The 16,502-nt window shown below is 43.7% G+C and overlaps 1 protein-coding gene across 1 annotated transcript in view; it reads right to left on the reverse strand.

Annotated features, from left to right (window-relative positions):
* TMEM40 (transmembrane protein 40) overlaps positions 1-16,502 on the reverse strand; it is a 61,988-nt gene that overhangs the window by 26,774 nt on the left and 18,712 nt on the right. Inside the window, exons 2-3 of the mRNA XM_077452081.1 lie at positions 6,613-6,670; positions 2,008-2,147 (exon numbers count right to left, since the gene is read on the reverse strand). Coding sequence (XP_077308207.1) covers positions 2,008-2,147; positions 6,613-6,661 — 189 coding nt within the window. The 5' untranslated portion in view covers positions 6,662-6,670. The remainder of the gene's footprint in view (positions 1-2,007; positions 2,148-6,612; positions 6,671-16,502) is intronic.

A 16,502-nucleotide genomic window follows, 5' to 3' on the forward strand; every position in this document is an offset into this window, starting at 1 on the left:
TAACAGTCATTATTATTATTATACATGATTTATATAGCGCCAACAGTTTACGCAGTACTTAATGGTCATAATGGGGTATAGCATTTACAGGAATTGCAAGAGCTCTAGTGTCACAGAAAACACTGCATTGTGGTAACTGTGGGTAGTTATTACATGTAATGATATTATTTGGCATAATAATTCGTTTTTTTTGTACAAATCTTTATATATTCTGCCATATTTACATAGAGGCCAGCTGACCATCAAAAGTGAAAGAGGTCAGGAGAAAGTATAACACTACCATGCGATTAGCAACTGTTCAAGCAAACACTTTTGGGCTGATTTACCAGTACCATTGAGAATAATTAACTCAAAAAGTTGTGTAAATTTTTATCTCAGTTATCCAATAATGTGAAGCAATAATGATAAGCATTTTCACATGACTGGGTATTCAAAATGAACTTTCTTTTAACATAATTGGTCAAATTAAGTGAATACAGGCCCTCTGATTTTTCCTATGTTGAACTGTTTCGTACAATTCTGTGAAAAAGTTTTTTTTTTTTGCATATTTGTCACACTTAAATGACTCAGATCATCAAACAAATTTTATTATTATACAAAGATAACCCGAGTAAATACAAAATGCAGTTTTTAAATGATGGTTTCATTTATTAAGGCAAAAAAGCCGTCCAAACCTGCCTGGCTTTATGTGAAAAAGTAATTGCCCCCTAAACCTAATAACTGGTTGCGCCACCCTTAGTGGCAACAACTGCAATCAAGTGTTTGCGATAACTGTCAATGAGTCTTTCACATTGCTTTTTAATTCAGCCACATTGAAGGGTCTTCCAGGATGACCGGCCTGTGTAAGGTCATTAACCACTTCAGCCGCGGAAAGGTTTTACCCCCTTAATGACCAGAGCATTTTTTTGCGATTCGGCACTGCGTCGCTTTAACTGACAATTGCGTGGTCCTGCGATTATATACATAAAAAAACTTGACGTCCCTTTTTTCCCACAAATAGAGCTTTCTTTTGGTGGTATTTGATCACCTCTGCGTTTTTTATTTTTTGTGCTATAAACAAAAAAAAAATTTACTTTTTGCTATAATAAATACACCACATTTATTTTTTTTTAAAAACAAATTTCTATATCAGTTTTAAAATTGCAATTAGTGTCTGTGTATAAATAGTCATTAAGTTTGTTAGCTCTCACATGGATGCACTAAGCAGGCTAGATACTAAGCCATGGGGAGCAGAAAAGAACAGTCAAAAGACCTGCCTAACAAGGTAATGAAACTTTACAAAGATGAAAAGGGATATAAAAGGATATCCAAAGCCTTGAATATGCCAGACAGCACTGTTAAATCATTTAATAAGAAGTGAAAAATTTGGGGGATCTCTTAATACCAAGCCAAGGTCAGGTAGCTCAAGAAAAAAAAGATTCTTAATAATTTTTTTATATCCTTTTCCATCTTTATAAAGTTCCATCATTTTGTTATGCAGGTCTTTTGAGTGTTCTTCTCTACCTCCTCTTGGCTCAGTGTCTAGCCTGCTTAGGGATTCCAAGTGAGAGCTAACAAACTCATTAACTATTTATACACAGACACTAATTTAAAAATCCACAAATGTGGGACATTAACATTTAATAGCCATTTTAACCTGTGTGTGCCTTCTGTATCTCTACCAAGGCCAAACATTCCAGGGTATGTAAATGTTTGATCAGGGCCATTTCGGTGATTTCTGTTATCATTATGATTTTATAAGGAGCCAACAAACTGTGTGATAATAAATGGCTTCATTTGATCACTATTCTTGAATAGAAGACAGTTTTTTGGCATGATTAGTCATATTTTAAATATAAATGCCCAAATTTCACCATTTCAGCCAGGGTATGCAAACTTGTGAGCAAAACTGTATCTGTCTGACTGTCCTTGCAAGGTCAGCAATTACCAAGATGCTGCCGCCATTAAAGGGCCTGCTACTTTCAGAAGATGTGTCCTATTTGTATAGAATAAGATCTGACAACTCACATTTTGGGCTTCCTTATCTTCCAGTATGGAGAGGGAAGGCATTTTGCAGATTGTCACAAAGATGTCACTGAAGGATGAGCTGATGGCTGCATTTGTCTTGAGGTTCTCAAGGTCTTTAGCAAATGCATTGTGAAAGATGTCTGTAAGAAACCATATTTTACATGAACACATAATGACACATAATAATACATTTTTAAAATACATGTAAACATGTAATCGAGCAAGTTGTGTCTAAGATCAGGCACAAGCAGTGGCAAAGCTTAACCACCAGGGCACCCAGTTCAATATTTAAGGTGAGGACCCTAAACTTCAGTCCTGTACCCACTGCTCCAGACTTAAAGAGGACCTGTACTGTAGTAGCTTTGGAGGCAAGCAGAGGACAAAGGACAGAGGACAAAGGACAGAGGACAAAGGACAGAGGACAAAGGACAGAGGACAAAGGATTATGCATTAAAGTAAAAACCTTATGTGATGCAAAATCCCCCCCAGCCCCCCTCATACTTACCTGAGCCCAATCCAGTCCAGCGATGTGCATGAGAGCAGTGGCTCTTGCCACTGTCTCCCTCCTGCCTGGGCAGCTTGATAGCATTGATTGGCTCCCACTGCTGTCAATCAAATGCTATGCCTAATGAGCGCGGGGTGGGGTCGAGCCGCCCGTTCTGTGTCAATAGACGCAGACAGGGTGGCTAGGGAGCGAGCACGCCGGGGACCCAGAAGAAAAAAGATCAGGACTGCTCTGTGCAAAAGCATTATAATGGGAAAGCTGCTTTCCCAGTCTTATCTGTGGAGCAGGGCTGTCAGTGTGAACTCAGTCCTTCTTTTCATCCATTCTTCTCTTCATTCATTTATGAAGAAGGGCCACAGTTTTAGTCTTCATTCATAAATTACAGTTATGTATAAATTGTAAAAAATAAATGTTTTAAACAAAACTTTAGCCCCTAAATTAGCCTTAATGATTTTTTTTATTAATGTTTTATATTTGTTTTGCTATAGGTAAGTAAATGTTTTACATTTCTGTTCTTTTTGCAGTGGTGCATTAAAAATATGCTTCATGGCAGAAACATAATCATAGTACCTTTATACATGTTGTAAAAGGGACACCTCAGAATATAATTTACAATTAAGTTAAAAACAGCTTTATGCCCCAGATTATGTTTTATCAGGCTGGTAACGACTACATCACACTGGTGCATAGGCGTGCGCAGCCAATTGCATTAGGGTGTGCACCCCAGAGGTAAAACACACATGCGTGTGTGTGTGTGTGTATACACACACACACGCGCACACACACACACACACACACAAACACACTATATTGTCAAAACTATTGGGACACACATGAAGTTTAATGGCATCCCAGTCTTAGTCCGTAGAGTTCAATATTGAGTTGGCCCACCCTTTGCAGCTATAACAGCTTCAACTCTTCTGGGAAGGCTGTCCACAAGGTTTATGAGTGTGTCTATGGGAATGTTTAACCATTCTTCCAGAAGAGCATTTGTGAGGTCAGGCACTGATGTTGGACGGGAAGGTCTGGCTCACACTCTCCGCTCTAATTCATCCCAAAAGTGTTCTATTTGCAGGCCAGTTAAGTTCCTCTACCCCAAGCTCACTCATCCATGTGTCAATGGACCTTGTTTTATACACTAGTCCAAATCATTTAGTGGAGGGGGGATTATGATATTGGGTTGTTCTTCAGGGGTTAGGCTTGGTCCCTTAGTTCCAGTGAAGGGAGCGCTTAAGGCGTTAGCATACCAAGACATTTTGGACAATTTCATGTTCCCAACTTTGTGGAAACAGTTGGAGGATGATCCTTCTGTTCCAACATGACTGTTCACCAGTGCACAAAGTAAGGTCCACAAAGGCATGGATGAGTGAGTTTGGGGTGGAGGAAAATAATTAAAGTGCAATAATTCACATTATAATAGTAACTAAAACATATAAAATGAAGTGTAACAATCAAAAAAATAAAAATTCCAAAGTGCTATAATGGTGTGAACCTCCTAACTTAAAAGTTATTACATAGTAGGTGAGTTTGAAAAAAGACACAAGTCCATCAAGTCCAACCTATGTGTGTGATTATATGTCAGTATTACATTGTATATCCCTGTATATTGCTGTTGTTCAGGTGCTTATCTAATAGTTTTTTGAAACTGTCAATGCTCCCTGCTGAGACCACCGCCTGTGGAAGGGAATTCCACATCCTTGCTGCTCTTACAGCAAAGAACCCTCTACGTAGTTTAAGGTTAAACCTCTTTTCTTCTAATTTTAATGAGTGGCCACGTGTCTTGTTAAACTCCCTTCCACAAAAAAGTTGTATCCCTAGTGTGAGGTCACCAGTATGGTATTTATAAATTGAAATCATATCCCCTCTCAAACGTCTCTCCCCCAGAGAGAATAAGTTCAGTGCTCGCAAACTTTCCTCATAACCAATATCCTCCAGATCCTTTATTAGCTTTGTTGCCCTTCTTTGTACTCACTCCATTTCCAGTACATCCTTCCTGAGGACTGGTGCCCAGAACTGGACAGCATGCTCCAGGTGCGGCCAGACCAGAGTCTTGTAGAGCAGGAGAATTATCGTTTTATCTCTGGAGTTGATTCCCTTTTTGATGCATGCCAATATTCTGTTTCCTTTGTTAGCAGCAGCTTGGCATTACATGCCATTGCAGATCCTATCATCTACTAGGACCCCCAGGTCCTTTTCCATTCTAGATTCCCCCAGAGGTTCTTCCCCAGTGAGTAGATTGCATTCATATCTTTGCCACCCAAATGCATTATTTTACATTTTTCTACATTAAACCTCATTTGCCATCCCATTAATTTGCTCAGATCTTTTTGCGAGGTTTCCACAATCTGTGGAGAAGTTATTGCCCTGCTTAGCTTAGTATCGTCCGCAAATACAGAGATTGAACTGTTTACCCCAAAAAATAGGATTGGTCCCAGCACAGAACCCTGGGGGACCCCACTACCTACGCCTGACCATTCCGAGTACTCCCCATTTATCTCCACCCTCTGAACTTGCCCTTGTAGCCAGTTTTCAATCCATGTACTCCCTCTATGGTCCATGCTAATGGACCTTACTTTGTACAGTAAACGTTTATGGGGAACTGTGTCAAATGCTTTTGCAAAATCCAGATACACCACGTCTTCGGGCCTTTCTTTATCTAGATGGCAGCTCACCTCCTCATAGAAGGTTAATAGATTGGTTTGGCAAGAATGATTCTTCATGAATCCATGCTAATCACTGCTAATGATACCGTTCCCGTTACTAAAATCTTGTATATAGTCCCTTATCATCCCCTCCAAGAGCTTGCATACTATTTAGGTTAGGCTAACTGGTCTGTAATTCCCAGGGATGTATTTTGATTGTTGCACTTGAAATTAGTTTGTATTGCAATTATCTGTAGAGGGGTTTTCGCCATCCCTGCTAAATTTCATTTATTATGTCTTTTCAGTTTGATATGTATTAAATGTGAAGTTACGTATTACAGAGACCGATATTGTGGTAATATTGAAGTTTGAGATTTCCATACATTAGAGGCTTCCACCATTATTGTTAAGTTATTGATTAGTAAGTTAGCACTGTACTTTTATTTGTGGTGTGGGAACTAATTGGCAGCATTGATTGGCACTGATGGGCAAATACTGATTGGCACTGATAGCAGCACTGATGGGCACTAATAGGCAACACTGATGGGCACTGATTGGCAGCATTGATTGGCACTGATAGGCACTGATTGGCAGCATTGATTGGCACTGATGGGCAGCACTGATTGGCACTGATAGCGGCCCCTACTAGGCACTGATAGGCAGCACTGATGGGAATTGATAGTGGCACTGATTGTGGCACTGATAGCAGCACTGATGGGCACTGATTGGCAGCATTGATTGGCACTGATAGGCAGCACTGATTGGCACTGATAGCGGGACTGATTTTCACTCATTGACAGCATTGATTGGCACTGATGGGCAGCACTGATTGTGGCACTGATTGCGGCACTGATTGGCACTGATTGCGGCACTGACGGGGACTGATTGCAGCACTGATAGCGGCACTGACAGAGAAGATCGTGAGGCGACAGTGTGCAGCTGTCAGCTAATGTAACTGCCTCACAGAGAGAAAATCAGCTGTCACAACTCCAAAAGCACTATGTAGGCAGTGGATGCATGGGTGTTTAATCTACTCTGAACTCAGCTGGGGTAAGTACTGTAGTATCTTCATTTTGAGTGCCAGAGGACCTTGTCCCACAACTGCACTTACCCACCGTCTCCCAAAATAAGAGGCTTCTTTGGCTAACATGATAGCAGGCATGGTTTTGTGTTTGATCTTAGGAATATTACCTTATAAGGTTTATATCCGTAGCATTAAAGTTCAGTATATGTAAAGATAAAAATCTTTTTAGGTTATAAATAGAGTAGGGAAGGATTTAAACAGCAACAAAAACTTGACAAAGGGTCTAACCCTTCCTTACTCTATCCTAAATGAAAATAAAAGACATGAGTTTACATACAGCATATGGTGGTCAAAGGAAAGTCATAGCAGAGGTTCATAGATGTCCTTCCCTCTAGATTAATAGTAACACACACTTTAGAATATGGTTGTTTTACCTTGTTCCTCTTGGGTCAGGTCAGGAACTGAGAACTTCTTAGAACTCATAGTTAATTGCTGCAGCAACAACAGAAAAAAAACATATATTAACATATATATTCATATAACAAAGATGGCAATAATTGCATATTCAATCATCTTGAAAATGTTCCGAAAGTTGATGGACTATTAGTAGCTATACTTGGGCTAAAAATTGCATCATGCCTTTTTTTTTTTCAGAATAGCAGGGTTAATGGAACTGGACATGTGTATACAGCAAAATATCAGCTTTTGCTGCGCATATATGCACTAACCAAAATACACTTTAACAATAGTCAAGTCCAGTTTGATAAGCACAGTGCCCAAAGTGGACACTCTGCATAGCAAAAAAAAAGGGCTATTCAGAAGCCACCCATTTAAACTGTAATGCTGCGTACACACAACCGTTTTTTCTGTCGGAATAAACTCTGGCGGTTTTTCAGACGGAGTTCCGCGGAAACTGTCTTGCCTACACAAAATTACACCAAAGTCCAAGCTTCTTGAAAGCGGGGACGTACAACATGTACGACGGGACTAGAAAAAGGAAGTTCAGTAGCCAGTAGCCAATAGCTGTCCATGTGTCGTTTTTGGTCCGTCGGAACAGCATACAGACGGATGGTTTTCACAATAGGAATTGATTCCGTTGGAAAGATTTAAAACATGTTCTATATCTAGGTCCATCAGAATTTTCGAGAAAAAAAAAGTCAGATAAAGCCCACACACCGACCATGTGTATACGGCATAACTGTCTCAAAGTCCCCACAGACTCTAACCTTCTGTTAACGTGCACATCTCCCTAGCCCATAACAACAATAACTCTTATCTTGTGAGGAGTTCTACTGTCAGAAGGCCTTGTATTTTTTTAGGTTAGGGCTCCAAAAGTCCAGCTGAACACCTGGGGCCCATGGAACATAGCGCCCAGGCCATCTGATGCAAGATCCATCAGGTCCTTTTTTCCCTGCTAGGATTGGGGCTTCTTTCCCTAACCATCACTACTCCTGCTCAACCATGTTTACACTTTGTACCTAACATTTAGAATCTCGTCCACCAGCCTCAGTGTAGCCTATTATGAGCCACACCCATCCAGCCACCTGCAACCCAACCATGCTCAGGTCCTCCTTACCTGCTTCCACCATATTTAGGCATCCTCTTAAAATAACACACATTCAGCTTCTTTTACTTAGTATTAAAATAACATACCTTTAAGGCAATAGTGGCATAAATAATTGCACATCTACTTACAGTCCAAGAATTCCATAGTCCATATTCCCCAAAGGTCAGTGCTGGTTATCTGGCATCTCAAGGCCCAATACCAAAATATACATTGCATAATGAGAATTAATATCCGTACAGCAACCAAAAGTAGATATATGTAATTACCATCAATCAATAACACTTTGCGCAGCAGCATAAATATAAAATATTCATAACATTAGTCCTTTAAATGTAGTACCCGGGAACACTGGGCCACTTTCCAGTCCAGGGATGCGAAAGTCTGACATGAAAGTGTAAACAATCCTCTCCAGGCCGCACTAGGAACATTGTGTCCATTATAATGATGGCCCAAGCTTTGCTTATGAAAGACTCGTTTGAATTTAAGATCCAACTCTTTGGCAGTCTTGACGATCTCATGTCTTCCAGTACCTGCAGATGCTCCAAAATACATAGTACATTGGTTGTAATTGTTCTGTCTTTTCTGATCAATCACTTGAAAAAGTCCTTCAAGCATGAAAGGAAACAGGAATCCACAATCATGGACAAGTCTGTACAAATACCTTTGGGCTGCAAGAAGCAGGTGAGTTTCCTGCCACAACCCTCTCCAGGCGATAAGTTGTTGTGGATTTCTTTGGAAGTACCGGTACAGCCAGGGCAGGACTAAGGGTGGTGGGGGCCCCTGGGCTTGAGTCACTTTCGGGCCCTACCTTCTATACATTACCGTATTTATCGGCGCATAACACGCACCCCAAGTTTAGGAGGGAAGTTTAAGGAAAAAACTTTAATTTAAATGCCCATCAATGCAGCCTTATCAGTGTCCATCTGCAGCCTTGCCTATCCATCTGCAGCCTTGTCCAGTGTAATTTGCAGCCTTGTCAGTGTAGCCTTGTCATTTGTAGCCTTGAAGTTTAAAAATGGCGCAGCGGAGATACAGAGTCCTGTGTATCTCGGCGGCTCTCGGGTCCTCTCGCAGTCCCGAGCGGAGCCAAGAGTAACCTGGTGTACTCGGCTCGGCTTACAGTCACGCCCAGTCCCTGTATTATGTCCATCGTAGGGCGGGCCTGGGAGTGACTGTGAGCGGAGCCGAGCCAAGTACACTCGGCTATGTATCTCGGTGGGGCCCGCAGGGGCCCCCTGTTGGGCAGGGCCCATGGGCTTCAGCCCAGTCAAGCCCAATGGTAAGTCCAGCCCTGGGTACAGCTATCTGTGTAAGTCAGTGAGACCCAATTCAAACAGTGGGAAAAGAAAATGCCACTCCAGGTGAGTGATGGAACCACGTAAGCCAGGGAATGGACTCCTTCCAAGGGCGCTAGCCTCAGCTCACGGGATAAAAAGGAATAGATGGCTGCACACCGAGGTAGTGACGAATCTCTTTATTGTAAAATCCGTAACATGAATGGCACCACAGGACAGGAAAGCAGGTACAGGTAAACTCATTTCACACAGCGACGCTGTGCTTATTCATTCATATATTGAATAACAGACACCCCAACCTGCAAAAACTCCTTTCAGAGAGGTGGGTGTTGCTTAAACCGTGCTACATATTGGGTGGGGCTTAAATGGGGTGTGATTTAATAGAGTCTTAGATGACGTACATAGTGCAGAATGTAGTAATGTTAAATAGAGAATATACAGTGCGGAGTGTATTGTAGGTGGGTAGTATGTGCAGGAGAGGAGTATGGAGTGTACAGCGGTGAATAGTATGTGCAGGATGGTGTCAGTAGGGCAGTGGACGGTGTCAGTCACGGAGGGGAGCTGTAGAAGAACAGGGGAGTAGAAGGACACAGAGGGGGGCTGGAGGAGGAGGATACAGTCAGGGATGATCAGTGCAGCAGGAGGGACAGCGTGATCACCGATCTCCCTGTATAGCTTTTTAGCCGGCAGCCACGGAAGGTAAGATAAGAAGCAGATGTCGGCTATACAGGGAGATCAGTGTTCACTGCTGTCCCTCTTGCTGCACTGATCATCCCCTACTGTGACCCAGGGGACCATCCAGGATCAGCCCCACAGCCGGGATATCTGGCAGCACTTGAGGGTGTTCCCCAAAATGCGGGAGGCTCCCGCACCTCATAGGAGACTTGGGATGTCTGGAATAAGCGCAACGTCGCTGTGTCAAACGCATCTACCTGTACCTGCTTTCCTGTCCTGTGGTGCCATTCACGTTACGGATTTTACAATAAAGGTATTCATCACTATCTCGTGTGCAGCCATCTATTCCTTTTTAGATCTAATTCAAAGACATATACTGCAGTATAGGAGATCAGGCACAGAAAGCTAGTGTATGCTGAAACTGTCTCAGTTTATTGAATTACTGACAGTTTTTATAAAAGGTGCAGTTTGGTATTTAGTCAGTTGTTGCTGATGATAATTTTAGGAGATTTCTGGACTTTCCACTATTTCTGAATATTCTTATTTATACTTTTATGATTCAGTGCCCCAAGACTTGCCACTAATTCTTTGTGGTCACGAGTTTTGACACTCTGATGTTTCAATTGCATGTGTGCATTAAACATAAAGAGCAGTAAAAGTAAGGGTTTGTTTCAGAAGCCATTTTATAATAATTATAAAATAATCAGTAATAATTTTAAATGTAAATCTTGCCACCACATAGTTAGGTGTTGGGTGCCTGTATCAGAGCTACAGGGCAGGCCATAAAATCACTGGCCACAGCACCCAAGCTATCAGAATCCATTCTCTAACTGCAATCTCACTGGAGTAGCGGTTGCAAGGAAAGCAATAAAATAGACCTATGAATTCCGGACCTCTGGCCAAGGGCTCAGTGTCCATGTAAAAAATGTTCTTCTTCTATAAAATCCCCTCCAAAGCATAAAAAAGTCTGTTTCTGCTACCTCCTTTACTGGCACACATGCACTAGTCACTCATCTGGAAGTAACAAATCTTGCTCTGCTTCTTCATTATTGCAATTCCCAATTGTGGGAGGCTCAATGAGTTCCTTGGTATCCTTTGCAGAGGTGGACTGGGCATAAACTGTGCTAGTTGCAGTGTCTTCTTCCTTGTTGTCTCCTGACTTGACCCTAACTACAGAAAGGAAATCAGGAATTGATGCCTCCAGACCTGGGGACCCCATCAGCTCTAGAGTGACAGGTTTAGAAGACACCTCTAGCAGGATCTCTTGCCATGCCTTTCTCCACAGAGATTCAGAGCTCCTGGGGCTCAGCTTTCTCCAGATGCAGTGTAAAAAGGAAAGCATGACAATGTCCATTCCTCGCCCACTGACTGGGATATACATAGGGTTACACAATTCCAGTCAGAACATAGTGGTACAAGGAAATCTTTTTACCGGTGTAAAATTTAGTCCAGTATCTAGCACCATCCCCAGGCCAGTCTTCCACAGCAGCCCTACTATCTTGATTTCTAGAAATAGCACATGTCCATTTGCTAGCGTTCTCTCATGAGTGAAAGCGCCAACGCCAGGCCACTCTGTATGCAGAGTCGCCTCTTTTTCCGGGTTCTAATGCTTAATTGAGGCTTTGGGCAACTTCTAGATTTTTCTTCTAGATTTTCCTCAGACACTTCAGGAACTTCTGCTAGAGGCACACAGAGGTACAGGACTATTTAGGGACAACACTCTCTTCATACCATAACTGCTCCAAAGCCCACACAGACTGAAGCCATCTGCTAGCATATGTACAGATGCAGTGGCGGCCTGTCCATAGGGGGCGCTCAATCGTCGCCCCCCTTAATCTGTAAAAAAAAAAAAAAGATGGTCACTTTAATAGTGACCCAGGCACCGGACATGCGGCGGTCTATGGGAAGCCCCCCAGCCTGCAATCAACAGATTGCAGGCTGGGAAGCCAATTTGCCCATGTTTAGGGAGTGTCCAGGGCACAAGAGATGCGCCCGCAAACACTCCTTCATTCTCCAAGCTCCAATGATTTGCCATTGCATCATGCATGGGTGGTGCTTTTCACTTCCAGTCTTTCAGCTTACTGTGTTTGGAGTGAGTGGAGGAGTAGACTGTGACAAACCGGTGGCGCATGGTGTGTGGGAGACGAAGCAGACCTGGCTGACGCCTGACTCAGGAGTGTGGCGCTGCTTCTGTAAGGTATGTAAACTGTGGCTCAGTTTGTGTCAGGCTTGTTGTTATGGACCGGGTGGTGTGTCTCACTCTCTCTCTTTCTTCTAGCTGACTCAGTCGCTGAGTCTGTATGTGGCCGCGGCACGTGAGCTGCCCCTCTGCTCTGCACATGCTAATGCCTGGAGGCCTGGCTGGACCCTTCCTTCCCTTTCCTGTGCTTCTCTGCAGTGCTCTGCCCCCTCTCATTCTCACCACTCCACAGACGGGGTGGTAATTGTACAGACGGGAGGGTGGTAATTGTGCAGACGGAGTGGTGGTAATTGAGCAATTGGGGGGTGGTAATTGTGCAGACTGGGGGTGGTAATTGTGCAGATGGGGGGTGGTAATTGTGCAGACGGATGGGTAATTGTGCAGATGGGGTTGGTAATTGAGCAGATGGAGGGGTGTTAATTGTGAAGATGGGGGGTGGTAATTGTGCAGGTGGGGAGTGTTAATTGTGCAGATGGGGGGTGGTAATTGTGCAGGTGGGGAGTGTTAATTGTGCAGATGGGGGTGGTAATTGTACAGATGGGGTGGTAATTGTGCAGACTGGGGGGGTGGTGGTAATTGTGCAGACGGGGAATTTGTGCAGATGGGGGGTGGTAATTGTGCAGGCTGGGGGTTGGTAATTGTGCAGACAGGGGGTAATTGTGCTGTTGGGGGGTAATTGTGCAGATGGAGGATGGTAATTGTGCAGACGGGGAGTAATTGTGCAGACGGGGTGGTAATTGTGCAGACTGGGGGGTGGTAATTGTGCAGATGGGGGGTAATTGTGCAGAAGGGGGTAGTAATTGTGCAGGGGGAGTAATTTTGCAGATGGGGTGGTAATTGTGCAGACTGAGGGGTGGTAATTGACTAGACGGGGGGTAATTGTGCAGATGGGGGTGGTAATTGTGCAGACTGGGGGGTGGTAATTGTGCAGACTGGGGGGTAATTGTCCAGACGGGAGTAATTGTGCAGATGTGGGGTGGTAATTGTGCAGACTAGGGGGAGGGGAGATTGTGAAGACTAGGGGGAGAGGGGATTGTGCAGACTAGGGGCAGAGGGGATTGTGCAGACTAGGAGGAGGGGGTAATTGTGCAGACTGGGGGGTGGTAATTGTGCAGACGGGGGGGTGATTGTGCAGATAGGGAGGGGTGGTAATTGTGCAGACTGGGGGGGTAACTCTGCAGACTGGGGGTTGGTAATTGTGCTACGGGGGAGTAATTGTGCAGACTGGAGGGGGGTAATTGTGCATAATTTGTGAGAAATGCTATATACCAGGCTTTGTGAGAAATGTTATATACCAGGCTTTGTGAGACATGCTATATTCTAGGCTTTGTGAGAAATGCTATATACCAGTCTTTGTGAGACATGCTATATACCAGGCTTTGTGTGAAATGATATATACCAGTCTCTGTGAGACATGCTATATACCAGGCTTTGTGCAAAATGCTATATACCAGGCTTTGTGCGAAATGCTATATACCAGGCTTTGTGAGAAATGCTATATACCAGGCTTTGTGAGACATGCTATATACCAGGATTTGTGAGAAATGTTATATACCAGAATTTGTGAGAAATGCTATATACCAGGATTTGAGGTCTGAGGGGGCAGGAATTGGGACTGATCTGAGGGATGAAGGGACAGGAATTGGATTGATGGGCACAGTGGTTGCGTTTGATGACACAGTGGCTGTGTTTGATGGTACAGTGACTGCAGTTGATGGTACAGAAGCTGCGTTTGATGGCACGGTGGCTACGTTTGATGGTACAGTGGCGGCAATTGATGGGCACAGTGGCTGCATTTGATGGCACAGTGGTGGCAGTTGATGGGCACAGTGGTGGCAATTGATGGGCACAGTGGCTGCATTTGATGGCACAGTGGCTGTGTTTGATGGTACGGTGGCTGTGTTTGATGGTACAGTGCCTGCAGTTGATGGTACAGAAGCTGCGTTTGATGGCACGGTGGCTGCGTTTGATGGTATAGTGGCGGCAATTGATGGGCACAGTGGCTGCGTTTGATGGCACAGTAGCGGCAATTGATGGGCACAGTGGCTGCATTTGATGGCACAGTGGCGGCAGTTGATGGGCACAGTGGCTGCATTTGATGGCACAGTGGCTGTGTTTGATGGTACAGTGAGGCTGCAATTGATGGGGTTTTTTTCAGAATTTTTCAGTTTGTTTGCACCCCCCAAAAAATTTGAGCACCAGCCACCACTATACTGATAGTTGGATGGAAACCTTCTGTTACACCATCACCCTGGTTCCTAACACCGACCCAAACCTGGGCTGGAGTACTCATATCAAAAGGCCTTGTATTGGGAGCGTGGCTGGCCAGAGCCTAAGATGGATGCTGTGCTCTGAGGCTCTGAGCATTGGAACGGGCACAGATGGATATGAGCACCAATACGTGGCACACCGACACAGTAAAAGATCCCTAAATAATCCCACTACTCAGCAGTGGTATGGCAGCAAAAGAAAAGAAGAAAGACTGCCTCAAAAACTCACTGGATTTATGTTCCAGCCCACAGACTGGTGGGGACAAGATGGCGCTGGCGCCAGGGCTCTGTCAGTCAGCGCGACATTTCTCCAGCCATCCCTACCAGCAGCTGCATCCTCTCAGGGAAATGACTCAGTAGAGATGGCGAATGTCACTACAGACACCTGTGACTCCCCTCCTGGCATTTCGATCACTGGTAGCCTGGCCAAAGCGAGAATGCGGATGGATTCTCCAGCCCCTGTCATACCTGAGGTGAGCCAACTATCCCTGTCAACCCAGTGCAACATTATATGTGCACAGGAAAAGTACTTTCACACAAGCCACCACTGTTAGCGGTTAAACATACCATCTATTTCCAGCTAATTTCTAGCATCTCCGACAAAAATGTCTGCTATCTCATACTTATCTGTAAACTGAATGACTCCCTTTTCACTGTTGTGAATGTTTATGCCCCCAACATACATCAGATTTGCTTCTTAAGGAAACTGTACAAGAAAAGTGCTAGAATCTGTCAAGGGTCTATCATCTGGTGAGGGGACTTCAATCTCACTCCAGATCCACAATTAGATACTTCAAACCCACCTACAAGGGAGAAACCAAGCCTAAACCCTCTCCTATGAGATTTCCAGTAATATGTTTGGCGTTGCCAACACACTAAAGAACGTGACTTCACCTTATTTTCCACTTGCCACACTGCCTACTCCCGCATCGACCTTTGTCTTACAGACCAATGGCTTCTGCAAAAAATCTCCACCACGACCATCATGACCGCTACAGGTCTGACCATGCTCCCATCTGCATCGCCATAGAGGACTGCCCGAATTCTAACTCTGCCTTTATGTGGAGAATGAACTCTCATCTGCTTCAATCAACTTCTCATGCCTAAAAAACTTTAAGAGCATCTGGAAGAATTCTTTACCATCAATACCAACTCAGTCTCTGACCCAGCCACTCTGTGGGCTGCGCATAAAGCATACCTGTGTGGGTTATTTATCAAATTAGGTGCTAGGACAAAGAGAGAGAGGGCACAGCACATTGAAAAACTTACCACTGAAATCCAGAACTCTGACCCCTAAATAAATTATGCCCCAGGCCAGATCTTAAAACTAAATTGGGCCAATTACTACAAGAACTTATAACACTACTACTTGTCAAATTTGAAAAACAGCAAAAATGTTAAAAAATTACCTTCTACACCTCAGGGAACAAAGAGGGCAAATTCCTATCCCATCTGACCAAGGGCCACCGCCCTGAATCTCATAATCCCTATCTATTCCACCCAACCTCCAAAGAGCGTTTAGCCAATCCACAAGCGATAGCTGATGCACTCAGCTCCTACTACAGTTCCCTCTATAATCTTAAAGTGGATCCCTCTCTATTCCAAGCTACCCCTGCCGCTATCCGATCATTTGTTGACGCAATTAAACTACTCAATCTAACAGAAAACCAACTGGAAAATCTTAACAAATCTCTCAGTTGTATAGAAATAAGCACAGCTATTGAATCTCTCCCAAACAATAAATCCCAGATGGCTTTTCTGGGGAATATTACAAGCATTTTAAACACATATTGGTACTCCCTATCTCCAGGTTTTTCAATGCTGCTGCCTCATCATCATCTTTTCCCACAGATATGTTGAAAGCTTTAATTGTGACTTTACCGAAGCTAGGGAAAAAACCCACCTCCCCCCAAAATTTTCAACCAATTTTCTTTCTGAACCACGATTTAAAACTATACGCCAAGGTTATAGCTAACCACTTGGTTGATCTAATGCCAAATCTCATACACCCAATCAGGATTCACAAAGGAGAGCCAAACTTCAGACAACATCCGTCGCTTAATTAACATAATCCACCATGCAGGTAAATCCCAAGTGCCTTCTCTGCTCCTATCACTGGACACAGAGAAGGTATTTGATAGAGTGCACTGGTCCTACTTACAGATGACCTTACAAAAATTTGGTTTGCAGAGTCGCATACTCTCTGCCATTATGGCTCTCTACTCTTGCCCATCAGATCAAATATACTGCTTGACTATCTTATCTAAACCGTTCCAGATCACCAACGACACCAGGCAGGGGTGTCCTCTATCCAACC

This window comes from Lithobates pipiens, unplaced genomic scaffold (assembly GCF_037356315.1).
Source record: "Lithobates pipiens isolate NorthernLeopardFrog02 unplaced genomic scaffold, aLitPip1_a1.2 Scaffold_23, whole genome shotgun sequence".
Taxonomy (NCBI): Eukaryota; Metazoa; Chordata; class Amphibia; order Anura; family Ranidae; genus Lithobates; species Lithobates pipiens.